Source organism: Sus scrofa, chromosome 4, assembly GCF_054392235.1.
Source record: "Sus scrofa isolate SSC_HxYL_T2T_F1_AM1 chromosome 4, Sscrofa_HxYL_maternal_Yorkshire_Landrace_v2.0, whole genome shotgun sequence".
Lineage (NCBI taxonomy): Eukaryota > Metazoa > Chordata > Mammalia > Artiodactyla > Suidae > Sus > Sus scrofa.
The window spans coordinates 2623325-2649479 of record NC_139386.1 but is presented as its reverse complement, the minus strand read 5'-3'; the positions used below and the strand labels follow the sequence as shown (position 1 = coordinate 2649479).

Genomic DNA, 26155 nt, shown 5'->3' with positions numbered 1-26155 from the left:
CCCTGCAGAATGAGCAACAGGGACAAATGAAAAAGCTAGGAGCCCATCCCATCCGACCTGGAGCTCCCTTCCTTAAACCCTCCAGTTCATGGAGGAAAAGGGACACCTGCTCCTGCTTGAACCTCCCTGGGTCCCCACCGACAATCCTGGCCACGCCTGAGGTGTTTGGACAAACAGGAAGCCAAGGCTTAAGGCCGTTGAGGAGCTTGGCTGTCACAGCCTGCACAGGGGCCATATGCCAGCCTGGGTCTTTGCTGCCTTTCGAGGGCGGGTCGCACCTCTAACGGCATCTGTAGGTGTTTTTCCTGAGCACTGTGGATACCCAGGGGGCAGACTCCACTCTGCCCTCTGCTGAGGCCACCAACAACCAGAACAAGGCAGAGAGAGCCAGGCCAGTATGAGCAAAATCTGTCCTTCTTCTGAAGTCAGTGGCTGCAGCCACTGGTCACAGCTCACAGATGAGAGCCAGGGATTCTGGGCAGCCCCCAGACCTGAGTAAGAACCAGCTGTGACTCAGGATCGTCAGGTGACTTAATCCTGAAACACAAATCCTCTGAGTGGCCTCACCAGGCTGGAAGGGATGAAGGAATCCTGCCTCTGGATGCAGCGCACCCCCCTGACACTATTACTTAAACATTTCAGATTTTTCAAAAAAGAATCATAGATTATTAGAACTAGAAAAGTTCCTTTGGAATCATTTCACACTCGGTTTTATAGCTGCTGCCCAAGAGGCAAAGCCAGAACCGCGGACCTGGGTCGCCTCCAAGTTCTGTGTCTTGGCACCCAGACCAGCCCCAGCCTTTGGGATCAAGCCAGGCCTGGAGCTGGCGGGGGAGGGTCCCTGTTCATCTTCAGACCCCCTCACTCCATCACTCCCCGGGTTCCATTCTAGCGGCGCCCACCCCCGCCCCCTTTCCTACTTTACTCAACCTCCAAGCAAACATGAATAGCCTTAGGTTACAACCCAGAGTTCTTAACCAGGCACTCTTTCCCCGTCTGCCTTTCCTGCCACCCACACCCGGCCAATTTCGCAGCCCTGCGCGAAGGAGGGCTTCCCGGAGTCGGCGGCGGCAGGAGGGGCCCTGGCCTTAGTCCTTCCAGGGAGGGTCCGGGGCCTTGCGGGAGTAAGACACTCCCGCACCTTCCGCCCGTGGGGCTGGCGCCCTCCTGCGCCACCTGAGGACCTCGCCCACCCCTTCCTCGGTTCCCCCGGGAGGGGGAGCGGACAGAGAGAGACCGGGCCGACGAAGGGGGCTGGGCTTGCAGACGCCGCGCACGCGCCCGGGCCCGCCGGGCCGGTTCGGAAATGACGACCTCCCTCCGGGCCCCGCCAGGCTCCGCCCCTCCCCACCAGGCCCCGCCCCTCCCGGTTCGGGAACTCCAGGTCCCGCCGCCGCCCAGACCCCGCCCCTCCCACAGGCCCCGCCCCTCCCACAGGCCCCGCCCCGCGGACGGCGCTCCCGCCTCCGGCTGCTCGTCGCGCGGGCGCTGGGCCAGGCGGCGGGCGGAGGCGCGGCTGCGGCGCGGGGTCGGGGCCAGGTAGCCCGAGGCGCCCGAGCGGGGTGCGCCCAGCCGGCCACGGGGTGCGCCCAGCCGGCCGCGGCCGTGGAGCAGTCATGGCGGAGGCCGCGCCGCAGCACCTGGAGCTGCCCTGGGGACTGTTGGAGCTGTGCGCGCTCCTGGGGCCCCCGCGGGACAGCCTCCGCGGCCCCGAGCAGGTAAGGGTCCGGCGGGGCCCCTGACGCGGGCGGGGCGGCCGGGCGGCGGCGTCGGGAGAGCGGAGACGCAGAGCCGGGCCCCGAGACCCCCGCCGCGTGCGGTGGCACCGCGCCCCCGGCGTCCGCGGGGTGGGGACGCTGCGCCCGAGAGCTGGCCGCGCCGGCCACCTCCAGCCGGCCCCGAGCGAGAGCAGCAGCCGTCCTCCCAGCCGCGGGGGAGTGGCGAGCGGCTCTCAGGTGGGGCCCGCTGGAGCCGCTCCTCGAAGACGGCCGAGGAGCGCGCTCCGTTGGTCTGGGCGCTGCCTAAGTGCTTCGCTCCTTGGTCTCAGGACGCCCACCTGGGCCAGGTGAAGACGCGGCCGGGCCACCCGGAGCTCCTCGGCCTTCAGGACCGAATCCCCGGCCGCTAGGGAATGATTTCACCCACTGCACAGTGTCACTGTCTCCTGTTTAAGGCGTAGCATAAGGATATTTTAAGTTCTAGACTTGAGGGCCGACTTCATGTATTCTGCGTTTCGTCGCTGTGCGATGAAACGAGCTGCTCTTCTCCCTGCTGTAAAACACCTGCAGCTCACCTCCCCCTGTTCCCCGCCCTGCATCCTGGCAGCCAGAGCGACAAGCTCCTGTCTCCTCCTGGGAACCACAGCTTCAGACACTCTCCTTCTCCTTGTGTCTTCCCTGTGTTGTCCCTTTTTTTGAAACCCTGGCTCTCTTTGCAGTGGGGCTGTGGCCCCTTTCCCCCTTGGCCTTGATGTCTGTGCCCCTGTCATTTTGCTCCGTTGGGGTTGATGCCCCCTGTGCTCTCCTGCCCAGTTATCTGGGCGCTGGCTTCCTTTCGTCCTGTTCCAGGGGACAGCACGGAAATGCATAGAAAGGCATTTGAGTTTAAGACGGCAGGGTTGAATGGGCCTCACCAACAGGAGTGAAATGTGGCAAACAAATCAACCGGACAAATGTCTGATAGTGTCTTGGTCTCAACTCCTTGGCTCTATTATAAAGCCAATTAAGACGATTTCTAGGAGTTCCCGTTGTGGCACAGTGGAAACGAATCCAACTAGTAACTGTGAGGTTTCGGGTTAGATCCCTGGCCTTGCTTAGTGGGTTAAGGGTCCCGCATTGCTCCCTTAGCCTGGGAACCTCCATGTGCCTAAAAATACCAAAAAAAAAAAAAAAAGGCCATTTCTACATTTCCCTCCCCTTCTTATTCCTTGAGCCTCCATAATGCCTGGGTCCCCTCTGGTCTCTGTCCCCCGACCCTTGTGGATTGAGTTGAGGTGTCCCTGTGGCTCTCAGGGCCAAATGGCATTCCCGCCTCCTTTTCTCCTGATGGGAAGTGATCTGCTTTCATTTGCGGTCTTCTCTGAAGTTAGGCGCCTTTGCTTCTTGGGTGATTACAACATGTCTATTAGTTGTCACGATGTGAACAGGATGAATCAGCTGGAACGTTTATGGTGGTACTTTCCTGAACCGAACGTTTAGTTTAGCGGCTGCAGCATTTCCCAAGTTGAGTGGGCAGTTGGCCACTGCCACTCTGCCTTTTAACCTTCATCCTCTTTAGTCTTAACCTGATTCTGTTAGGGGTTTGGCAAAATGTGGAGGGAAAAATAGTTGAAGAGCAGAGGAGTGTTGTGAGCTGGAGTGACATTCTGCTTGTAAGACCGAAATTAATAGTGCAATTAACCAAGCATAGGATTTCATTTATTCAGTTTTATCTTTATAGCTCTTCTATTTTTGAGTGTCTGAGGCTTTTGAATAACTTCTAATTTTACTTTTAAAAATTGCCGTTCCTTTCTGATTCAGGTGATTCTGATTTGGGGACACTTGAAAACAGAAACCCAGAGGTATGAGAAATATTTAGCTTCATGATAGAATAGTGCAGTGTCCTAACTTTTTATTTATTGCCTAGAGGGGTGGTGTTTGCTTTATTGAGGTTAGTGGCAAAGCATTGGACAATACAGCAGTCAAGACTGCTCCCCAGTTACTAGTCAGTTACCTTTCCCTCCCTTCTTGGTTGCTATGGAGACTGGATACAGGATGGGAGGGACCCATCACAAACTCATCCCTGGGTGGGGAAAAGAGCTTTCATAGTGTTGGCCCCTGGCATACATCTTGTGTGTGAAGGCACGTTTTGATGTGTTTTTTCAGTGGAGAGTACACTGGCTTCCAGTTTCTAGAGCAGCTCTGTCCAACAGAAGCTTCCAGATGATGACAACCAGTGTTATTCATCTCTGCAATCCAGTATGGTAGCAGCAGTCCACATTGGGCTTCCTGGTGCTTCAAGTGTGGCTAGTGCCACTGAGGAACTGGATTTTTATATTTCATTTAATTTTAATTAATTTAAATGGTCACATATGGCTGCTGGCAACTAGGTTGGACAGTGCAGTTCTAGAGCATTCAAAAAATCTCTGTCTTATTTCACAAATGACAAGCAGTCCGGTAGTGAAGATCAATGCCGTTAGGTCATTCCGCAGTGCTTCCAATGCATTTGAGTGGTGTGGTTTTTACTTTTACCAAGTCAGGGTCTGGGAGGGAAGAGTAGAAAACTGCCTTGGGCGGGGTCTGTGGAAATGGATTTCATCTTCAGGGCAGGGGGTGGGCGTGGGCGTAGGGTGGGGCAGGCAGTTGCAACATGTATGGAAAGTAACACATGAACCCTCTGGGGTGCAGGGCTGCTCAGGAGTTAATTCTAGTTAGGGAGGGAGAAGGTGGGCACCTACCCACGGGGGAAGACTTCCTTGCTGCCTGTTGAGAGGGAGGAAGACTCAGAAGGGGACTGGGCAAATGCAGTGCTGAATGGTCGGTCACACAGTGTGACACTCTAAAGTGTCAACAGGGGAGTCAGCACACTTACTGTTAGGTGGGGCTTAAAGCTAATGAAATCATTTAAACATGAGGATTGTATTTTTGAAATAATACGTTTTAAAAATGGGAAGCACGTATCCACAGGCAGAGTGTTACCTTTGAGTCATGGGGTTACCACATTCCTTTCTACTGTTGTCTCCTTTATTATTTTTATACCGTGATTATTTTTAAAAATCAGACTGTGTTGCTTATCTAATCTGATGATAACAGGGATTTCCATTCTGGGAAAAGAAAAAAAAAAAAAAGACAGATGCATAATGAACAGCTAAATGCCAGATTGGCTGGCTTGTGGCCACATGGCTTTCGGTGACGAATGGCAAGTATTGGGAATTTGCCGAGCTGAGGGACTTTAGTGTCATGATGAGTGTTCCATCCAGGCTGAGCACGCCTCTAAAAGATCTCGAGTGCCAGGGCATGGATGGACAGACGGCCTCCCCCGAGAGCATCCTCTGTGCCAACTGGAGGGTTGGGGAGAGGAGGCAGCATAGCTCTGCCTCACCCCGCCCGGCCATCTGGGGGTGAGATGGTACCACTGCGTAGGGCAGTGATGATGCGCTCGGAGGCTGGGGGAGAGGAGGTGGGCTCTGGATGGCGACGTTCCGGTAGGTGACGGGCCAGGGTGTGATGGCTGAAAGAGGCGGGTGGGCCTGGCAGCAGGGTGAGGAAAGGGGGTTGCTGGTGAGGAGATGGGGTGAGGAGTGGGCAGGGCACCAGCCAGGCGGAGTGCAGGGCAGGGGGAAGCACAGCATGGCAACACAGGACATGTGTGGAGGTGACCGAGGCTGGGGGCGCTGGCTGGCCTGCCCAGGTGCACCACCGGTGCAGGTGGTCAGCCTGTTCCCAGACACATGTGCACGTGACACCTGCCTGGGAATATGTAGCCATGAGGGTAACGTGTAGAAACCAGCCCCCGTGTTTGGTCTGACAGACAGACAGAGGTGGTTCTGCGGGGCTGGTTCTCCAGGGTAAAAGGCTGGCACCAGGCGGCGGGAGGCACTGCTGTTGGGGCTGGTGAGGGACGAGTCACGTGGCTCTCTAGACAGGGGACCCCCTTTGGGAGAGTGGACGGGGGTGCAGGTGGGAGGAGGAGGGTTGTTCTCAGGGTGGTGACTGTGAGCGATCGGTTGGTGGTGAATCTGTACCTAATCTGATCTGTGGGTTCGCACGTGTGGAACAGGTGGGGCAGAAGCTGGGCTGGTTTTAGAGGCCTTCCTGAGGCCCACGGCCGGGGGTGTGGGTGTCCCGGCGGAGACTGAGGGCCGCAGTGCTGGCCCCGCTCTTGAGGCCCGCGAGGCGCCGTCTTCGTCACAGAGGGGAGTGCAGAGGGGGAAGCCTGGCTTTTTGGAAACGAGCGCGAGCTTAATTTTTGAAACGGAAAGTTGCAGGACACTGGGTGTATTGGGAGGCAGCTGGAACGGGACAGGACCCTGGGAGCTGTTTCCCTGCATGGACGGAACCGCGGGAGTGTTGAAATGCCCCCACAGGCCAGTCTTCAAGGGGGGACTGGTACCTAGGACTTGGCCCCAGGGTCACAGCTGGGCAGAAGGGGTCTGCTGGGGGCCACCAAGGAGCTGCAGGAGGGGTGAAGCTGTGGGGGGCAGGGGAGGGGGCTCAGGAAGCTGCAGGAAGAGGGGCCATCAGCTGTCTCAATGTGCTCCTCTGTGGTTTATTCCAGGAGGTGTTCCACAGTGTGGCGTGTACGGCCCAGTCCCTGTGGGTACCACATTCCACGTGAGGAGGAAATGGACAAGCATATTTTCATAGTGAATTAGGTCCGAACTGCTAGACTTTGATAGGAAGGTTTTAGACAAGTTTCCATATAATTGAAGAAAAGGATTCCTTTCATGCCTGATAAAAAGGTTTTTAAATTATGCAATAATAGGGATTTCCCATGTTGGGTCTCGGTTCCTACTGGCATTAACTTTTCCCCCCAGCTATAAAGAAAGTAATATCTGGGAAGTTTCTTTTATGGCTCAGTGGGTTAAGAACCTGATATAGGAGTTCCCGTCGTGGCGCAGTGGTTAACGAATCCGACTAGGAACCATGAGGTTGCGGGTTCAGTCCCTGCCCTTGCTCAGTGGGTTAATGATCCGGCGTTGCCGTGAGCTGTGGTGTAGGTTGCAGACGAGGCTTGGATCCCGCGTTGCTGTGGCTCTGGTGTAGGCCAGTGGCTACAGCTCCGATTTGACCCCTAGCCTGGGAACCTCCATATGCCGCGGGAGCAGCCCAAGAAATAGCAACAACAACAACAAAAAAGACAAAAGACCAAAAAAAAAAAAAAAAAAGAACCTGATATAGCGTCTGGGAGGATGTGGGCTCAATCCCTGGCCTTGCTCAGGGAGTTAAGGATCTGAAGTTGCCACAAGCTACGGTGGAGGTCACGGCTGCGGCTTGGATCGCATGTTGCTGTGGCTGTGGTGTGTGTGCAGCTCTGATTCATCCCCTAGTCTGGGAACTTCCATATGCCATGGGTGTGGCCCTAAAAGGACAAAACAAAAAAACCCAAACAGACCCCCCCCCCCCCGTGTTATCTGATTTCAAATCATATAGCTTAAAAATAAGCTTATTGGAGTTCCTGTCGTGGCTCAGTGGTTAACGAATCCGACTAGGAATCATAAGGTTGCCAGTTCTATCCCTGGCCTTGCTCAGCGGATTAAGGATCCGGCACTGCCATGAGCTGTGGTGCAGGCTGGCGGCTACAGCTCTGATTAGACCCCTAGCCTGGGAACCTTCATATGCCATGGGTGCGGCCCTAGAAAAGATGGGGAAAAAAAAAAAAAGCTTACTGAGTTTAGAGTGTATTTACTGGCTGAAAACACCATCATTGTAGAAATTCTGTTAAGTCTACGAGTCTCCTGTTGGTACCGCTGAGTCTTACCTCACTGCTGATGTTGGCTATTCCTTTTTTGCCAGTCAGGGTCACGTTTCTCCTGGTGACAGTGGTGTTCTTCCTGGGGCCATTTTTAGGGTCCCTCAAAGGCCCTGGATGAGCCTCTCCTCCATTGTCCTGGCCACCGTGTGCCTCCCCGGGGCTTTCATAGCCAGAGAGGATCCTGCTTTAATCTTGCCCGTCTGGAGCCGCTGAGCCACTCCGATCCGTCTCACAGGCTGCCTTTCCTACCCCTTTCTTGGAAGAACCGAAGTCAGCCTGACATCAATGCTTGTTTGGTCCTGACTCACTAGGCAGGACTCTATCAGATATTTAGTTTGATAGAAAAGAGATAGAAGGTGTTTCATGTTATGGGAGGAAGAATGAAAAGATAAAAGATTAAACAAATCTTGGACCAAGTTAAAGAGCTGAGGCTGCGGGAGCCCCTTTGATGGATCCCTGGACCGGTCAGTTGGGTGGAGAAGGCGGCCTCTCCTCTCTGGGCCCTTCAGGGCCTTCCTTAACCCGCATCGCGTCCTCCCAGGGCTGAGGTGACAGAACGATCACGCCCTAGGGGACACGGGGGCTTCTTGGGGGGCTGAGGACCCTCCTTCACTCCCTGGAAGCTCAGAGGGACTGGGTAATTGCTGCTGTGGTTCCCGTGATGCTGGGACCTGAACTCGGGTCCCCGATGCGGTGCCGGCCCCAGGAGCTGAGGGCTGGTGTGGTGTCCACGTTAGCAGCTAGGGGCCAGGCCTGTGACCTGCTGAATGTGGGGCGGAGAGTCCCTCAGAGCAATGCCTTTACCGTCACCAGCGGCTGGCGGGCAAAGCCAGCGCTCGGGGCTAGCGAGGCGGGGAAACAGGCAGCGGGTGCTCCGAGGCGGCCGTGTGACCTCACTTTGTCTGCTCCAGGGGGCCCAGAAGAAGGGAGCCAAGAGCCCGCCCTCTCTCGCCCCGGAGGTCCTGTCCGTCTTCGTGCCTCCGTTTGTCAGCAAGGAGGACAGCGCAGCAGCGGCGGCGGCCGGCGCAAGCAGCGGGACTCTGGGCAAGGCCAAGCGGCGCTCCTTCCGGAGGAAGCGAGATCGGCCCAGAGCCGAGCCCGGGAGGGGCCCCCGGGGCGCGGAGCCCGAGGACACGGGCATCCCCGACGGTGTGGACCTGCTGGCCCTGCCGCAGCTGTGCTTCCCAGGTGCGCACAAGCCCGCCCGCCCGCCCGGGGCCGGCCAGATCCTGGGCCCAGCAGGCCGGTCCTCTTCTCCCTGGCCTTTGAGAAACGTTCTAGAAGACCCAGACTGAGGACTCCCAGAAGGACCTGTCCGGAGTCTCCACCGGGACACTGATGCGGTTTCCTCGCCTATGGGGTCATAACCCGGCTAGGCTGGGACACCCCTTCCCTGCCGGGCTCGGGGAACAGCTGCCACCTGGCGCGCGGGGACAGAGCTGGGCGCAGAGGGCGGGGACGCCTGAAGCTTCGCTCTCCTGGCCGCCAAAGGGCGTGGCGGCCCGGCAGAGAGGGACGCGCCCTGCAGCTGAGGGACACCAGGCCCCATGGTGGGGGGGATGCCACGCGGCCGGAATGAGGAGTCTTTTTCCTTTTCTCTGTGTGCAGGGGGCGTGCGTGTGGCCTCGGAGCCCGAGGAGGACCGCGTCCACTTTCTGGTCCTGACCGACGTCTGCGGCAATAGGACCCACGGCGTGGTCGCCCAGTACTACCGCCCCCTGCACGTACGTGCTTCCCGCGCCCTCTGGGGTTGGTCTGGGTCGTGTTTTTGTAGTCATGGTGAAACTCGTGTCACAATCACCATTTTAACCGTGAAAGATGTACAGTTCAGTGGCGTTAAGGCACATTCGCAGGGTCGTGTCACCCGCACCATGGCTGGGTCCTGCAGTGGGTCCCTCACCCCAGAAGCAGCCCTGCCCCGTCAGCAGGGACCCCGCTGCCCCCGGCTCCTGGCGCCTTCACTGCTTTCTGCCTCTGGGGCTTTGCTGCGTCTGGGCATTTCATGTACGTGGCACCACACGATGTGTGGCCCTTTTATATCGGGCTTCTCTCACTCCGTACAGTGTTTTCAGACTTGGTCCCTGTTGGAGCACCTGTCTCCGTGCTTCATTCCCTTTCACGGCTGAGTGATGCTCCACGGTGTGTACGAACCCCGTTCCGCTTATCCGTTCCTCAGCTGACGGACCTTTGGGCGGTTCCCACTTTTTGCGTGGGGCAGGTCCGGGCCTTGGGTTTGGAGAGGCTGACTTGGCCACTTGCCTTTGGGGCCCGTTTTCTGGGCAGAGCCGCTGTGTGTGAACCAGCCGGCCTTGGAGAGCTTGTAGGGAACGATGGGCCAGAAGGTACGGAGGGCTCGGCCGCCTGCTTCCAGCCCCATGGGACCCTCCCTTGGGGCCCAGATGGTGGCCCGGACACGGTGCCCCTTGTAAGATGCGCAGAGAGCTGTGCTGCTCCATGGCCGAGGTCCCCGCACAGCCGAGGCCCCTCCTGCTCCCGCCTCTGGTCCGTGATGCCCTTGAAGCTGTCTTTTCCTTGTAAGCAGAGTCCGCGGCCCTCCTTGTGGCTCACTGTGGTCTAACCGTGTGCTCCTCCTCACTGAGGGCCGTGGGCTTCTCCACGGGGGGGGGCTGTCTCACCAGCCCTGTGACCCAGCACCTCCCTCATCAGCGCAAGCTCCCCCTGGGGCCCCAGCAGCACTGGCAGTAAGGCCGGTGCTCACCTGGACGGGCAGTGAAGCTGGGGGGAGGGGCCGGGCAGGCCGGGGGAGAGCAGTCCTGCGGTTCCCTCTCTGTCCGGAGAGGCCCGTGCTGTTGAAGATGCAGCCTGGGATTTGCCTGGTGGGGAGGTGACGGCGCTGTTGCTTTCTCTGCAGGACAAGCACTGTTTCTACAACGGCAAGACTCAATGGGAGGCGTCGGGGCCGAGCGGGGGCGCGGCTGGCTGCTTCGTGCCCTTCGCCGTGTGCGTGGTCTCCAGGTTCCCCTATTACAACGCCCTCAAGGACTGCCTCTCCTGGTGAGCCGTGCACACACTCTGGGGGCCTGGTCCGTGCACCCCTCCAGACACAGCCCCGCCCCCGCAGCCGGGATGCCATTGTCTGACTCCCCTGCTGGCGAAAAGCCCTAGAGCTCCTGGCAGAGTGATGCCACCTTTGATGAGAAATGCTGAGGGGCATTCCCGTTGTGGCGCAGTGGTTAACGAATCCGACGAGGAACCATGAGGTTTCAGGTTCGATCCCTGGCCTTGCTCAGTGGGTTAAGGATCCGGCGTTGCTGTGAGCTGTGGTGTAGGTCGCAGACACGGCTCGGATCCCACGTTGCTGTGGCTGTGGTGTAGGCCGGCAGCTACAGCTCCGATTCGACGCCCAGCCTGGGAACCTCCATATGCCGCGGGTGCGGCCCTAAAAAGATAAAAAAAAAAGAAAAGAAATGCTGAGGGTGACAATTAGATTCCCTTTTTAAAAATTTAAGTGTAGTTGATTTATAATGTTGTGCAGTTTCTGCTGTGCAGCACAGCGACTTTGTCACACACACACACGCTCTGTTGCTCTCATCTTATTTTCCGTCATGCTCGGTCCCGGGCGACTGGATGCAGTTCCCTGGGCTGTGCAGTAGGGCCTTGTTGTTTGTCCATTCTAAACGTCATCGTTTAGATTCTCATTTTTATTTCGTGATTTGATTTTTTTTTTAATTTCAGTTTATTGACTCATCTGAAGCTCTGTAAAGATTTCGAAGTTGACAATCACATAAAAGATTTTGCCGCAAAACTATCTTTAATACCTAGCCCGCCGCCTGGACCACTCCATCTGGTAATTAAATCCAGAATTATCTTGTTTTTTCTTTGCAAGTAGTGAAAGTCATAGAGGATAAAGATGGTTTAAATGATTTCCTTAAGTTCTAGCTCTGTTTAAATTATGCTTCTCAAGTTCCTCAAGCATTCTAACCACTTCCAAAGGTTAGAAACGTAGAAATAAATTAGAAAATTTATATTCTAAAAATTTAAAAATAAAATTTTGGTTTAAAGTCAAATATTTGGGCTTGAATTCTGCCGAGTGGCTCATGATAAGCAGATGCTGAGCTAGTGATAGGCCCCTTTGATCGTTAACGTGTTAATGTATGACTTGCTTTGCAGAAAACACACAACGTTTACTTACGTTACGAGTTTCCCTTTTATCTGGAATATTTTGGGTGTTGTGTTTAACTCGATGTTTTCTTCTATCTAGTGTAATAAGACGTGAGTGGTTTATCTGTATCTTTTTGTTATTCACAGTGCCATTGTGTTATTTAATGGGTAAACAAGCACTTCCCAAGCTGGGTTTGGTGAAACAGGATGTCCTTGGCTATTTTGTCACGGAGGTTTCAGGGTGAAGGACCGCTGCAGAAGGGGAGGCCTCGCTCCCCCGTAGTTGAGAAACACCACAGCCGGCTAAGCTGGGTGATGAAACCTGTCTGACTCAGAGATTTCCCCACGAACTTAACCGTAGGAGGCTTCCTTTTCAGAAAGAGACACAAGTCTCGGTGTATAATAAATGTCAAGTCAGTTTCGCTCTGTTATGTCTGGAAGGCAACCCTGGTCCATCTTGTTTTTCTGTAGTTTGATTATTAGGGCCAGTTGAAAAGTTCAGTTGTTAGAATATTAGTGATTATGAATATAAAGTGTGTGTGTGTGTGTGTGTGTGTGTGTGTGTATTTTTTTTTTATGGGCTGCACCCACGGCACATGGAGGTTCCCAGGCTAGGGGTCTAATCGGAGCTGTAGCCGCTGGCCTATACCACAGCCACAGCAACGCCAGATCCAAGCCTCGTCTGCAACCTACACCACAGCTCATGGCAACGCCAGATCCTTAACCCACTGAGGGAGGCCAGGGATCGAACCCGCAACCTCATGGTTCCTAGTCAGATTCGTTTCTGCTGCGCCACGATTCGAACTCCTAAAGTGTATATATTTAACGTCACCCTAAACCCAGCCGTCTGCTTGTGGGGGCATCCCAGCCACAGGCCCAAGGCACAACAGGACGTCTGTCTGCCTTGCTCCCCCTCCCAGCAGCCTTTGTGGGCAACATTTGTTGGGTTTCTGTGCCGGCCTCCTCTTTACCACGTGTACAGTCGGCGTTTTTGTGCAGGGAAATCATCCAGGTTTACATCCTTGTTCCAGAAACTCCGCACACACTCGTCAAGGACTGGCTGTAGCAGCGGATGACCAGAACCCCCGAGTTCAGAACAGGTTCAGGCTTAACCAGAACCCCCGAGTTCAGAACAGGTTCAGGCTTAACCAGAACCCCCCGAGTTCAGAACAGGTTCAGGCTTAACGTTGTGTTCTGTCTTGGAACCTGAGTACTGTGTCCATAGTACGTACACCCGCTTTCTGTATCTCGGAATCTTGGATAAACTGGCATTTGGTTCTTCCCTTTCTTCCACGCCTGGTGGGAGAGGTCATTCTTGGTACCTCCTTGCCCACATCCGCCGCATCAGGCACACCTGGGCCTCCATCATCTGTTCCCAGTTCACCCACGTGCACTGCCACCACCGTCTGGGCCACCAGTCTCTCCTACCTCCACGGCTCAGGGAAACAGGGGTCTGTCTACTTCCATTCTCAAGCTTATATTCAGCCAGCCTTTGCACAGAGGCTGGAGAGGTCATTAAAATCTGTGCATCAGACCGTCCTTTTGTGCTTAAAAGTGCTTTCTCACTGGCGCCCTTCACCCAGACCTGCATTCCTGGCCCCTATGTCGCAGGCCAGCTCTGTCCAGCTCGGCTGACTCCCGCTATGCTGGACTTGCGTTGATTCCTCGGAGACGCTGCCACAGGGCCCTTGCACATGCTGTCCTGGGAAGTGCTACTCTCCCTCCGGCTCCTGCTCCTCTCCCAGGCCTGGCTCAGATGCCGTGTCTCTGGGAGAGCCTCTCGGAGCCACTCCCAGGCCATCACTCGCTGCACCTAGCTCTCCTGCAGAGCTCAGCACAGCCTGCAGCCAGGGCTTGCTTGTGCGAGTGTTCAATGTCCATTTTCTCCATCGGACCTGAGCTGCCTGAGGACAGAGGGCCCGTTCAGGCCTGCATTTCCAGCGCTTACTACTGTGCCTGGAGCTTAGCCGCTGCCCCAGGGAGCGTTGTTCAGTGAATAAATGAATGACGGTGTCAGCATTGGCTGGCAGTGCTCATTCCTCCCGGGTCTGCTGATGGGGCTCATGGTTTGTCCGGATGGGCTGAGTTTGGATCATGCTTGTCACTAACAGGTCAGTGAGCTGTCAGATCAAGTTCAAGGTCTGCTCCAGGGCCTGTCGCGTGATAGTGGCTGTCCCATGGGAAGGGACCCCAGCTTCCTCCGTCGTGTCTGCCTTGACCTCTGACACATCATGGGCATCCAGGGCACATGGGCTTTGAGTTTGAAGTGTCATTTTAAGCTTTTTTTATTTTTATTTTTTTGTCTTTTTAGGGTTGCACTCGTGGCATATGGAGGTTCCCAGGCTAGAGGTCAAGTCAGAGCTGTAGCTGCCAGCCTGCACCACAGCCGCAGCCTCAGATCCAAGCCAGGTGTGCGACCTACACCATAGCTCATGGCAACGCCGGATCCTTAACCCACTGAGCAAGGCCAGGCATGGAACCCGCAACCTCATGGTTCCTAGTCGGATTCATTTCCGCTGCGCCCCAACAGGAACTCCTGAAGTGTCATTTTTAAAGAATATCATTTAGCAAAATAAAGTGTTCTTACATTTTTTTGAATTCCACGCCTGTGAGGAGCTTTGCCTGTTAAATTGAAAACGTACGTGAAAACCAAGGAAGCAAGAACAGGGTGTCCTCGTTAAGGGCCGCTTGACGCGCCGGAGTGAGGATTTGGGCGGAGGGGGGCGGGTGTCTGGGGGCAGCTTGTCTTTGTGTTGCGGGTGAGCCGTTTGCTGGTTGATGAAGATGTTAAGGAAGTTTGGCTGAAGACGACGTCAAGGACCCGGTCCGTGTAGGACCGTCACGGGCAGTTCTGTTCCCTCTAGACTGTTTGCTGCCCTGTGACATAGAAGGTGGCAGCGTGAGTCTTCAGCAGTGTTTTCTGGAGTGCCCTGCGGGCTCAGCGGGTTCGGGATCTGGCATTGGCACGGCTGCAGCTCAGGTTCAGTCCCTGCGCTGGAACTTCCGCACGTCGCAGACAGGGCCCAACCCAGAGGGGGTGCGGGAAAAATGTGTCGTCTAAGCCGGGCGCTTTCTGGGCCAGAGTGATGCGCCTCAGAGCCTTTCGGCCTCCGTGGCGGCAGCTCCCGGAGGGACGGTGGGAACGGTCGTTGCAGGTCTTCAACATGAAACCGCTGCAGATCGTGTTCCCCTCGAGAGCGGACCCCGAAAGCCCCCTCGTCGACCTGGACCTTCACCTGCCCTTGCTGTGCTTCCGGCCCGAGAAGGTGCTGCAGGTACGCGGCCGCCCCCGCCCCGGGGTGTCGGTGCCCACTGGCCTTCGTTTTCTGCCGCCGGCCGGCGTGCGCCACCGCGCCCGCTGTTTGCACGGGGCCCTCTCGGGGCGGCGCGGCCTCGGGCGGCGGGTGGGCCGGGGGCGCTGGGGGAGCGGCCCGAGTCCAGGCGGCTGCCGGCGTCTCAGGCGGCCCGCGGTGCCTCTGCCCCCAGATCCTAACCTGCCTCCTGACGGAGCGGCGCCTCGTGTTCTTCTCGTCCAGCTGGGCCCTGCTGACGCTGGTGGCCGAGTGCTTCATGGCCTTCCTGCACCCGCTGCAGTGGCAGCACACCTTCGTGCCCATCCTGTCCAGGCAGATGCTGGACTTCGTCATGGCACCCACCTCCTTCCTCATGGGCTGCCACCTCGACCACTTTGCGGAAGTCAGCAAGGTCAGCCCGCCGCGGGCTGGGGGTGGGCGGGCACAGGGCACCGCGGGCACACCGGCACAGGGCGCCATGCACACCGGGTACTGCCTCCTGTGTCCTTGGGGTGGGCTTGGGGCCCGCGCTCTGAGAGCCAACCCCTGACGTCACTTCTCAGGTCACCTGAATCCACAGCAGCTCGGGGGCTTCCGGGAGTTTTCATGGAGGTCAGGGCAGGCCTTGGAGTTGAGGGCACCGAGTTCGAGTCTTGCCTCTGCTGATGGCGAGTTCCGTGACCCTGAGGGACTTACTCGCCTTTGCTAAGCCTCAGTCTCCTCATCTGTGATGTGGGGCACAGCCTAGGCTGCCTGGGCAGGGCTCTGGCTGAGGAATGTCCCCCATCCCACTGGGAGCCCGGCAGGTGACAGGGCTTGCTGGATGGGAGCCCCCCTTGTTATTGCTCCATATTTTCCATTTTTATCTTTTTGATTAAGCCTCTGCTGTTCATGAGTCCTGTGGACCTACTTCCTAAAAAATGCGCATGCCTGCCGTGCATCGCTCGGGGTCAAAGGTGTCCATGGGCCTTGCTGAATTCAGGGGCCGTGTCCTGGCTCGGGGCTGACCTATGACATGTGTTAAATCCTTGGGTTCTGGCCGAGAAAGGACAGGAAGTGTGCCCGGCTGCGTTGTCACAGCAGCGTCGGGGGCTGTAGACCAGCCCGGCCCACGGTAAGTGCTTAGACGTGGTAGCCGTTTTTACCGCTGCGCTGCCCAGAGACAGGGTGTGTTTAGAAAAGGGGCTTACACCATTGCTTTGCGATCACCTCGAGAGCAGGCAGAGCAGGGGTTTGGTTTTCTTTTTTTTGGCTGCATCCAGGGCACGTGGAAGTTCCCAGGCCAGGGATTGAACCTGCACCACAGCAGCCACTCAAGCCCCTGCAGTGACAAGCCGGATGCCCAACTCTCTGTGCCGCAAGAGAACTCCCAGGTTTGGTTTTCTTAAAACAGCTTCTTTTTTTTCAGACAGAATTTACATACCACAGAGTGTCCTGGGCTAAAGTGTACAATGTAGTGACTTTTAGTAACTTGGTGGAGCTGCAGTGACTAATTTTAGACTTTTTGTGAGTCCACAAAGAAACCCTGCGGGCGCATTAGCAGCACCCCCCCCCCCCCAGGCCCTGGCGACAACTGTCTGTCTCTGTGGGTTTGCCTGTTCCATAAGTGGCGGTGGATTTTACGTGCGTGGGATCATCCAGCGGGGGCGGGGGGGGTGTCTTTGATGACGGGCCGCTTTCACTTAGCAGCGTGCATGGTTTTTGAGGCTCATCCACGTAGCAGCACCTTATTTTTACGGCTGAGTAGGAGTCCCTAAGATGAGAGAACCACAGTTCGTTTATCCACGCGTGAGCTGAGGACGTTTGGGGCCGTTTCTCACTTTGACGGTTGTGATTGATGCCGCGGGACTGAAGCCGCTGTGAGCATGCACGCGCAGGTGTTGGTGTGACGGGAGTTCTCTGGCCTTGAGTACCCGGCTGGGAGGGCTTGCTGGTGCGGGGCTAATGCTGCGTCTCACCGTTGGAGAAACCGCCAGGCGCGTCCGCGGTGCGGCCTGGGTTTTACCCCGGCTTTTACCCGCTCCAGCCGAGGGCCAGCTCCGCTTTCCCACTTCGGCCACTGCCTGTCAGCTGTCTTTTCGATTCTCGCCCTCCTGTGGGCTGGCTTGGACGGGCATCTCCCCGGTGGTTAGCCATGTGGAGCACTTACTGGCAGTTGGCACCGAGGAGATTTTCAGGTCACTGCTGATTGAAAATTTGTGAGAAGAGCGTGAGGGACACGGGGTGCAGGCCCCCTGTGTTCAGGGTGTCTGCTCTTTCCAGGCCTCTCAGAGCAAATCCTGGAAAGGGGCAGGCGCCAGGCTTGGCCCAGGGCCCCCTGGGGTGGAGGCGGGGCGGCTGTGTTCTTGCCAGAGTGACTCACCAGGGGACAGACACACGTTCGGAAAAGGCCATTCAGACCTCATGGAAGGAACGGAAAAACATCGCCCTTGCAAACGAGGAAAAAATAGGCATGCTTTGGAGTTTAAAGTTGTGTTTCTTTTTTTAGTCATTAGGGAAAAACCGTCATGTCTCAGGCCCTGCGGGGGAACTTGCAGGCGTGTTGACTTGGTTCCAGTCCGTGGCCAGGAAGTCTTTCAGGGATTACCTGTTCTGGAAGGTTTCAGGGCAGAATAGCAGGGCTTGGAGTTTGGATGTTTTCTCGATGGTGCTGAGAGCTAGGAAGGGACCTTTGTAACAGCTCACGGGGGTGGCCCCTTTTCCTGCCGATTAGTGCTCTGCTCGAGGAGGCACGTCTGTGCATATTTCAGGTGCCGCCGAAACACAGTTAGGAGGTTGTTGGCATGAAGGCCGGGAGGATTCTGGCCTCACATTCCTGGGACCGTTGAAGTGCGTGACGCATTTGTGTATTTTATCACAGATAAGACTTAACCTGTTAGCCGTGCACACATTTCAAGAATCCTTAGGCATGTGGGGTTTCCAAGCACAGGGCCCACCTGGGCTCTGGTCCGTGGAGGGGGAGAGTGTTGAATGTCAGGGGTGCTCTTGCTGGAGCTCTAGAATGTTCTCTCCAGGCTCCTTGAAGTAGCACATGGAGTGTTTGTACCAGAATAGCTGGAGGCCTGACCTGTGGGGATCTTGGCTCACAGAGGCAGATTTAATCAAATTAGCTTGGCAACCTAACTCCTAGGAAAGGCTGCATCTTGGGGGTAGATCATAGAAGGCTTTGTGTGCATATTAAACGGGATAATTTAATTAGCAGCACGATCTTAGTGAAAGCAGAATGCATCTTTGTGTCTTCAAAGGTGTATATAGATTCAGATTCTTACACTGATCTTTAGTGACTTACTTTGCAGGAAGCTGATGGTTTGATTCTGATAAATATCGACACGGGAAGCATCACCTCCTCCAACAGCGAGGACGCCAACGTGCCCGACATCCCTCTCCTGGCGGCGCAGACGTTCATTCAGAGGTAAAGGGCCGAGTAGCGCGCGCTGGGAAAACCGTGTTCGGATTCCACACCTGCCTGTCCCGCGCGTCTTTTCTAAGCAGACGTTAATGGGCGGCTTGTGTGTTTAAGAGTTTGGAAGTTATTTGCGAGTATTGAAAAATAAAAGTCACTTGTGTTCGTTCTGATCTTGTCTGTAGATAGTAACTGCCCCCCCCCCCCGGCCAGGGGGCGGTCACTGCCCTGGGGTACCTCCTGACCCGCTCTGTGCCCAGGTCCTGAGCCCGGGATTGCTCACGCTCCTGCTCTCCAGAGGCTCCCAGTGCCCGCCACCGGCCCACGCTGGGCGGGGTGTGTGTTGCAGTGGACAGATGGGGCCCTGCCCTGTGGCACTGTGGTGGGGGTTGGCTGTGAGCCACCACCCTCCCCGGGCGGGAAGTTGCCTCCCCGGCCACTCCCCCAGCTTTCTCAGTGCTTTGTGTTTTCTTGGCTATGCTGTTGCTCTCTGTGGGTTTTTCGTCTCTACGACTTAACTTCATGAGCCGAGGTCGGGCACGACTCTTCTTGCAAAGCGGGCACGTGTGGTCATTGCAGGTCCTGTGCCCACTGTGGTGGGGAGGCCAGTGGGGCCCGTCCCGCCTGCGCGTCTCCTACGGGTGAAGGGAGGTCTCAGTGCTACTCACTCGGGGACATGAAGGTGCACCCCAGGGCGCCTGGCATTGGGGCAGGTGGGGGCAGAGCCTGGCATCGGGGTGGGTGGGGGCAGAGCCAGGCTCCCTCAGGGGGTCCTGCTGGGACGGTCCCCCCTTTGGAATCTAATAAATTGGTGGCGGGGGAGGTCCTGCTTCTAGCCCTCCAGCCACGCGTGGACTGCAGGCAGGCCCCGCATGAAACCTGTGGTTGTGACACACGGATGGCGAGGATGACGCAGCCCGTCTCACTTCGGTGTTGACTCTTCCCCTTTGCTTCCTCTGGTGTTGGGACATCAGACGTGGAGCGCTGAGGAGGGGCCGGAGCGGGTGTCTGTGTTGGCTCCCCGAGCCGGCGGGTCTCACCTCTGCCCTGCCCTGCGCATCAGTCAGCGCCAGCCACCCTAACAAACACCACCTGAGCAACAGATGTTTCTTCTCCCCTGGCCCTGCAGGCTGGGGTCCGAGACCAAGGTGGCAGCAGGGCTGCTTCCCCCAGGGGCCTCTCTCTTCCTGGCCTGGGGACGGCCGTCTCCTCCCTGTGTGCTCACGCGGTTGTCCCTCGGTGCATCTGTGTCCTCATCTCTTCTGAGGACCCTGGCATGTTGCATTAGGTCAGCCCCAGCCACTTTGTTTTAATTTAATCACCTTTTCTTTTGTTTCTTTTTGGCTGCACCCGCGGCATATGGAGGTTCCCAGGTTGGGGGGTCGAATCGGAGCTGTAGCTGCCAGCCTACACCACAGCCACAGCAACACAGCAACGCGGGATCCGAGCCGTGTCTGTGACCTACACCGCAGCTCACGGCAACGCCGGATCCCTAACCTGCTGAGCCAGGCCAGGGATAGAACCCGAAACCTCATGGTTCCTAGTCGGATTTGTTTCCACTGCTCCATGATGGGAACTCCTAATCATCCCTTTCGAAAACTTGTTTATTTTTGGCCACAACCACGGCATGTGGAAGTTCCTGGGCCAGGGATTGAACCCATGTCACAGCAGCGACCCCAGCCGCCGCAGTGACAGCACTGGATCCTTAACCCCCAGCACCACACGGGAACGCCTCATCGCCTCCTTCAGGCCTCGACTCCAAACACGGTCACGCTCTGAGCACTGGGGTCAGGACTCCAACATGAATCTGGGGACCTAATTCCAACCAGGACGCCTTGGTATTGCTCCTTCCTTCCCCCGGCAGGGCCGGTTTATTGCTGGTGCCTCATCTTAGCCAGAGCCCAGGCTGCGGGAGTGGAGTCCTGTATGGCCGAGGCGGGGCGGGGGGGTACCCCAGCAAGGAGCCCTGGTGGGACTGTCTCCCCACATGAACCCAGACGGCGACCTGCATTCCTCGTCGGCTCACCTGCTGATAAGCAGAGTCCACATCGTGTTCGTCGGCGTTTGGCGCAGCTGCTCCAGTGTTTGCTTGGGCAGAGTGTCCCCAGGGGCTGGGTTCTGGCATCTGCACACATTCTTGTTAGAGTTCTAGAATGTACCTGGGGGTGGATTCTCACCTGGCTAGACCCCGCAGGGTGGGATGTGGGGTGTCCCAGGCTCACCATGGGGGACTGTTTCTGCATGTGAACTAACCTGTGTGTGGTCGGTGGCACGTCTGTGAAGGGCTCTGGGACCGTGATCTGGGATGTGGCGCCCCCCTCTTGGAATGTGGGGTGCACATGTGCGGCGTTCGCCCCTCTCCCCGGGATGCCCTCGTGCCTGGCCCTTCCCGCCACACTGTCTTCCTCACCTTGGTCGGAGAGTGTGTTTGCCCCGCCTGACCTCCTGCGGGACAGGACTGGGACCCCCGCCTCCCCCCGGCTCAGGGGTCTGGGGGAGAGAGAAGGAGGGGCAGTGACCGCCCCTCCCACAGCTGGATGCTCCGGCATTGGGGTTGGTGGGGCACGACTCTGCCACAGGCAGCTCTCGGCACTTTTATGCAGGAAGAGTCATCAAAATCCCTTTCTCTGCAGGACCCTAGTTCTGCAGGGTGAATGGCTGCAGAGTCGTGGCCACACTCTTGCTAGGTGATGGTCGCCTGACCCCTCAGCCAGGGCTGACCATGCGTCTCCAGCGCAGGTCTCGTCACAAGCGGGGTAAAGCAGCAGGTTCCCCGCCTGGACTGGCCCTGCTAAGCCCCAGACCTGGTCTCACCTCCCAACCCCCCACCCATACTGGAGCCACAGGGGCCCTACAAGCCCGCTGACACCCGCTGGGGCCTTGGGGGGCCAGTGTCCCCTCACTGTGTGCTCAGGGCCGTGTGCAACCTGCCTCCCACCTTTCAGGTTCCAGGTCCCCAGAGAGACTCCCCCACTTTGTTCTGGTCCCTGCCCCGCCTCCCATTCCCTCCTGTTGGGGGGCATTTGTCTTTCCCTTTCTTCCCACTTGAACGCAAGCTCCAGGTGGCTGGGCTTTGCCTGTGGTCACCCCTCACCATCTACCCCCGACCCAGCCGGCCTGGCGTGCGGGTGGTGGGTGTTGGGGACGGCGGTGGGTAGACACTTTGGGTGGGTTTAATTTGCATATTGAAAGCCTCAGGCTTGCTCCTTGGCTTCCCAAGTCGCATCTAGATGCACAGCTGCAGGTGGTGTTGGGGAGGCCGGGGTCCTGCCTGACGAGCCTCTGTCCCCGGGAATCCCCAGAATGTGGCTGTCCCTCGGTGCCCCCCGGTCTGCCTGGGTGGGGCGTGGGGACAGGAAACCTCACCGTTCCCACGGGCAGCCCTGACTGCTCGAAGCCTTTTGGCCTTTGTGAAGGGGGGGTGTTTGCCAGGGGGCAGGGTGAGTCAGCTTGGGTAAAACCGCGCGTGGGCTGAGACCCGGGCTGGGCACCGGTGAGTGTTTCTGTGCGGAGGTGATGCGGGGTGATGCGGCTCTTCCCCCGGGGTCGGATCTTTAGTGACCCCGCCCCGCCCCCAGTTATTCAGTGTCCTGAGCGACCTGCGAGTGCTGCTTACCCTCTCCCCAGCCCGTGAGCCGTGGTCAGTGTCCCTCTGCTCCTTTCCAGCATCCAGAGCCTTCAGCTGCACCACGAGCTGCACCTCGCTCACCTCTGCGCCAGCACGGACCTGAACGAGGGCCGAGCCTCCCGGCGGGCCTGGCAGCACAGGCTTAACTGCCAGATCCAGCAGATCTCTCTGCAGCTGCTCGTCAGCATCTTCAGGTATTTCTGTCACTTCCCGGGGCTGTGACCGGGTCCCCAGCCAGCTCCCAACTCCACGGTGGCCACGGTCTGGAGCTCCGGGCCGGAAACGTCACACTGAGGGATGCGAGAGGCCCTGCCCCGGAACCTGCCCCGGGAAGTTGAGCCGCAGCGTCCCTGGCAGTGTCGTCCCGCTGGGTCTGTCCCACCCCCTCGCCTCTCCCGCAAGTGACCGCCTTAGATGGTCAGCCCGGAGTTGGGGGGCAGACGGATCATTTCAGGAATGGAGCCCACCCGGAGGAGAGGCCAGGCTGGAGCACCCAGGACTGGCCGCGGGGAAGGTTTTCCTTCTCCTCGTCCCTGTCACTGTCACCAGCAGCCTCTGTTGTGTGGTTTGGGAACGAGCACTCGAGCCGGATCAGTTGAGACAGGAAGCTGCGTTTATTTCCGTGTGATTTCCTGCAGGGCTCGTGCTGCTATTTCTGACCTAAATGTGCAGAACATCTGAGAAATACAGGCCTATATACATCACACCTTTGAGAAATGAGTAGTGGAAAAGCCTTTGCATTCTTCCTGCTCTCCTTCACGTGTCCTGAAGCCTTCTCCCCGGGTCCTGTAGCAGGTCCCCTTCTGATCCAGACAGATGGCGCTTGGGAGAGGTTTAGACCAGAGCTCCCTGGCTGTGATTCGGTGACCGCATCTACCTAAAGCCAACCATTGGTGGGGACAGTGGGGTGCTGTGTGAGAGGCAGGCTGAACCAGCGCTTTCCTCAGAGCCGCAGTTTCTGTGGTTGTGGAAGTGTTGTCTTCCTTCTGTTCTTTGAAGACGGGCTCTTTCACGAGGAAGGATTTGTTAGAATGCTCTGCAAGCCTGATGAGTTTAGTTCATTAAAGAGCAGAAAATACGGTGTCAGATTCTAAAACTTTACGTCCCCTAGAGGAAGGAACTTTCTCCCTCTCAAGAGAAGGCAAACACTGCAGGAGCTGCGTACTGATTACGCCGGTAGGCTTATGGATTCTGTTGCTTTAGATGTGGGGGTCGTGTGCCAGAGTTCCCACGGTGTGTGGATGGGGAAGTGGCTGACGGCTGAGCTGGGTTCACACTCGGGTCTGGCTGCCCCTAGGTAGCACCAGCTGGCTCAGTTGTATTTGTGTGGACAATTATCCGTGTCGCCTCTTCGTTTGCACGAGGCGCTCCGGGGCTTGCAGAAGACAGACCCGCCCCTCCTGGGGCTCCGTTCCAGCCGGAGGGGAAGCTGTGCTCCAAGTTCCGAGACGGCCTGGCCCCAAAATACACCAGACAGCGTCACTCAGGGCTCAGAATAATCTCCCTGCAGCACAGAGCTTTTCGGAGTGTGCGTCCTCATTGCTTTCCTGCTAAGAGTAACGTGGTTTTCGTGTATTGCGAAGTATTTCAGCGCTTAGACCACCTCTCTTCATCAGGGAAGTGAAGAATCACTTGAATTACGAACACAGAGTGTTTAACAGTGAAGAGTTTCTCAAAACTCGCGCTCCAGGGGACCAGCAGTTTTATAAACAGGTAAGAGGCGTGTGCATCATCCGTCCTTTGTGTTTTTCTGGATTTCAAATGTTTTTTGAAACAAGGGTTTTCCAGCATCGGTTACGATTTTATTTAGTCTTAGCCTGGTTCCTTCTGATCCTCTGGCCAGCTTGCCTTTTTTTCAATCGGCTTTTTAGAGTGTGATGGACTCATAACCAAATGCACCCATTTTGTGTGTGGAGCGTGAGGGCTTTTGACAAGGGGGTGCCCGGCAGCCCCTCCCTCCGTCCGGATCCAGAACCTTCCCATCACCCCTTCCCGGGGCCGGGCAGCGTCCACGCTCCCCGGGAGCCGACCTGGACATGGTTCTGCGTGTGTCTGCAGAGCCCCTGGGAGGCCACCGTCCCAGGACACCCCAAATCGACGACAGAATGCAGTCCCTGCTGCCGCTGCTGTTGTCCCGGGGGACAGGGTGGTTTGGGCTTTCGGATTTTTTGTGTTTTTCAAGTGCAAAGAGCGGCCGATTCAGATTGGCTGGTGAGGAATTGAGGGGGACTCTTAGACTGTGATACATTAAGGAAGCGGCCCGTGCTGGGGACCTTGCCTCCAAAGGTGCTGATGAGAGGCGAGTGGGCAGCGGCTGGCGGCACAGAGGGAAGGGCCTGGGGCGCACGCGGCAAACCCGCCGCTCTCTTGCAGGTTCTGGAGACGTACATGTTCCACGCGTTCCTCAAGGCCCGGCTCAGCAGACGGATGGACGCCTTTGCCCAGATGGAGCTGCACACGCAGTCGGAGGAGGACAGGTCTGCCTTGGGTTCCGAAGGCGGCGGGACGCTTGGGGCTCCGGGGGCTGTTTGGATGGGTAGACAATCCTCTCAGCTGGAAAAGCCTCACACGTCAGGTCCACGACGAGTGGGGTAACCTGTCGGGCCCCACCCCGTGCACCTCTGCTCGGGACCGTGCAGGTGCCTGGGCGGCCAGGCCGGGTCCCTGTTCCTGCCATTTCCCCCCCTTCCTCCTCTCGCTGCCCGCCTCCTCCCGGCTCCCGCCGCCTCCACGCTGCCCAGAAACCCTCACCCATGCAGCCGCTGTCGACAAGCCTGGTGTGTTGTGTGTGTCGTGGCCTCTCCTGGCTGCAGACAGGCCTCTCCCGCCACAACCACATGTGGCAGCGGGGGTGGGGGGCAGCCCTGGCCCTGCTGTTTCTCACCCGGCACAGGAACGTGGCATGCTGGCAGTGCGCTGGGCAGTGCCCAGCCGGACCTGCTCCTCAGTCTCCGTCATAGCTCTGAAGTGGTGGTTTTTCTCTGCCCAGGATAAACGGGACGCTTCTGAGTCCGCGCAGACCCACCATCGAGAAGATGGCCAGCCGGAAGTCCACGCTGCTGCAGGCGGCCCCCCGGCGCAAGGTGGTCAGCATGCCCGACCTGCAGGTCATCGCGGTGCCCGAGCTGCTGCCCCGCAACTCGTCGCTTCGGAAAATACACACCGCGGATGGCGGCGGCAGCCATGCAGGTGGTGCAGCTGCTCCCCTTCTGTGGCTTTTGTCGGGCGCGTGGTCCTGACACGGCAAGTCGTTCAATGAAACTGCAGCTTCTTTCAGTTGAATGGAATGGGGCTTTTCCCCCCAGCAGTTTAATTATTCGAAGCATTTTTAGAACATTCATTTTGTAAACCGTGTTCGTTATAGCATGGTTTCTTATCTGCATTCCCCCCCCCACCCCCCACCCCGTCTCCCTGCTAAAGACAACCACGGCCGTGGTTTCAGTGTCTTCGTAGATGCTGGGTGTCTGTGCACGTACACCTGTGTGTACACAGGAAGCGCGTGGTTACCTAGGTCAGTGTCTAATGGGATCACAACTGCTAAGCCCCCAGTGATTGCCAGGCTCTTCCTAGATGCCTGGGTACAAAGGAGGCCAGTGCCCGCTCCCTTGCGGAGCTGGCACTCCTGGGAGGAAGGCAGGCGATAAAGAGAAAGAGGTAACGTCAGGGAATCAGCGGAGGTGTCCTGTGTCCTGACACGAAGGGCGCGAGGTCAGGGCCCGTGACGGGCAGTGGCTGTGTGACTGGAGGGGCCCGGCCGTGGTCTCCGGGGAGGCACCTCCCAGGGGAGGGACGTGTGATGCGAGGTAGCAGCTGCGTCTCTGAAGCAAAGCAAGCCCCGAAGGTCAGCTCAGAGTCTGCTTGGCATTAAGTTACTGTAGAGCTCGTTGGATGTCTGTGAGCCACGTCTCATTTCCGTGTGAGCTGCAGCAAAGCGAGTCACATGTGACATCCGTTGCTTAGATGCACTGCCCTCTGTGCGGTCCCAGGGTGGAGTCCCCCTCGGGCCACAGTGGGCGGGAGAACGGGCGAGGCCAGGTGCTGTGAGCCGCCTGGGCCCCCTGGTGGCCGCTGCCTGGGGCTGAGGCACCAGCTACCAGTTGGTGGCCCGTGTGTTCCTGGAAGAGCTGGAGGCTGAATGAGGAACACCCCCTCCCCGTGTTCGAACGAAAAGACCTGAAGGACCCCTGAGGCCCCTGCACCTCTGCTTCCCAGCTGTGTGACCCTGGGCAGGTGGCTCCACCTGTCTGGGCTTACACT

The 26155-nt window shown here is 57.4% G+C and overlaps 1 protein-coding gene across 7 annotated transcripts in view; it reads left to right on the top strand.

Moving 5' to 3' along the window:
• Window positions 1–1502: 1502 nt before the first annotated feature.
• The window catches only part of DENND3 (DENN domain containing 3), a 47366-nt gene continuing 22713 nt past the window's right edge, over window positions 1503–26155 (top strand). For 4 of the 7 annotated variants that reach the window (XM_085021598.1, XM_021088792.2, XM_085021599.1 and 1 more), the window contains exons 1-12: window positions 1503–1718; window positions 8364–8640; window positions 9061–9176; window positions 10325–10467; window positions 11149–11260; window positions 14730–14849; window positions 15061–15279; window positions 18164–18279; window positions 21937–22092; window positions 23515–23611; window positions 24272–24375; window positions 24888–25087. In XM_085021598.1, coding sequence (XP_084877724.1) covers window positions 1617–1718; window positions 8364–8640; window positions 9061–9176; window positions 10325–10467; window positions 11149–11260; window positions 14730–14849; window positions 15061–15279; window positions 18164–18279; window positions 21937–22092; window positions 23515–23611; window positions 24272–24375; window positions 24888–25087 — 1762 coding nt within the window. In that variant the 5' untranslated portion in view covers window positions 1503–1616. Of the gene's footprint in view, window positions 1719–8363; window positions 8641–9060; window positions 9177–10324; window positions 10468–11148; window positions 11261–14729; window positions 14850–15060; window positions 16241–18163; window positions 18280–21936; window positions 22093–23514; window positions 23612–24271; window positions 24376–24887; window positions 25088–26155 lie in introns of those variants that run through there. The other 3 variants (XM_085021601.1, XM_085021603.1, XM_085021602.1) reach the window with 3 other exon arrangements.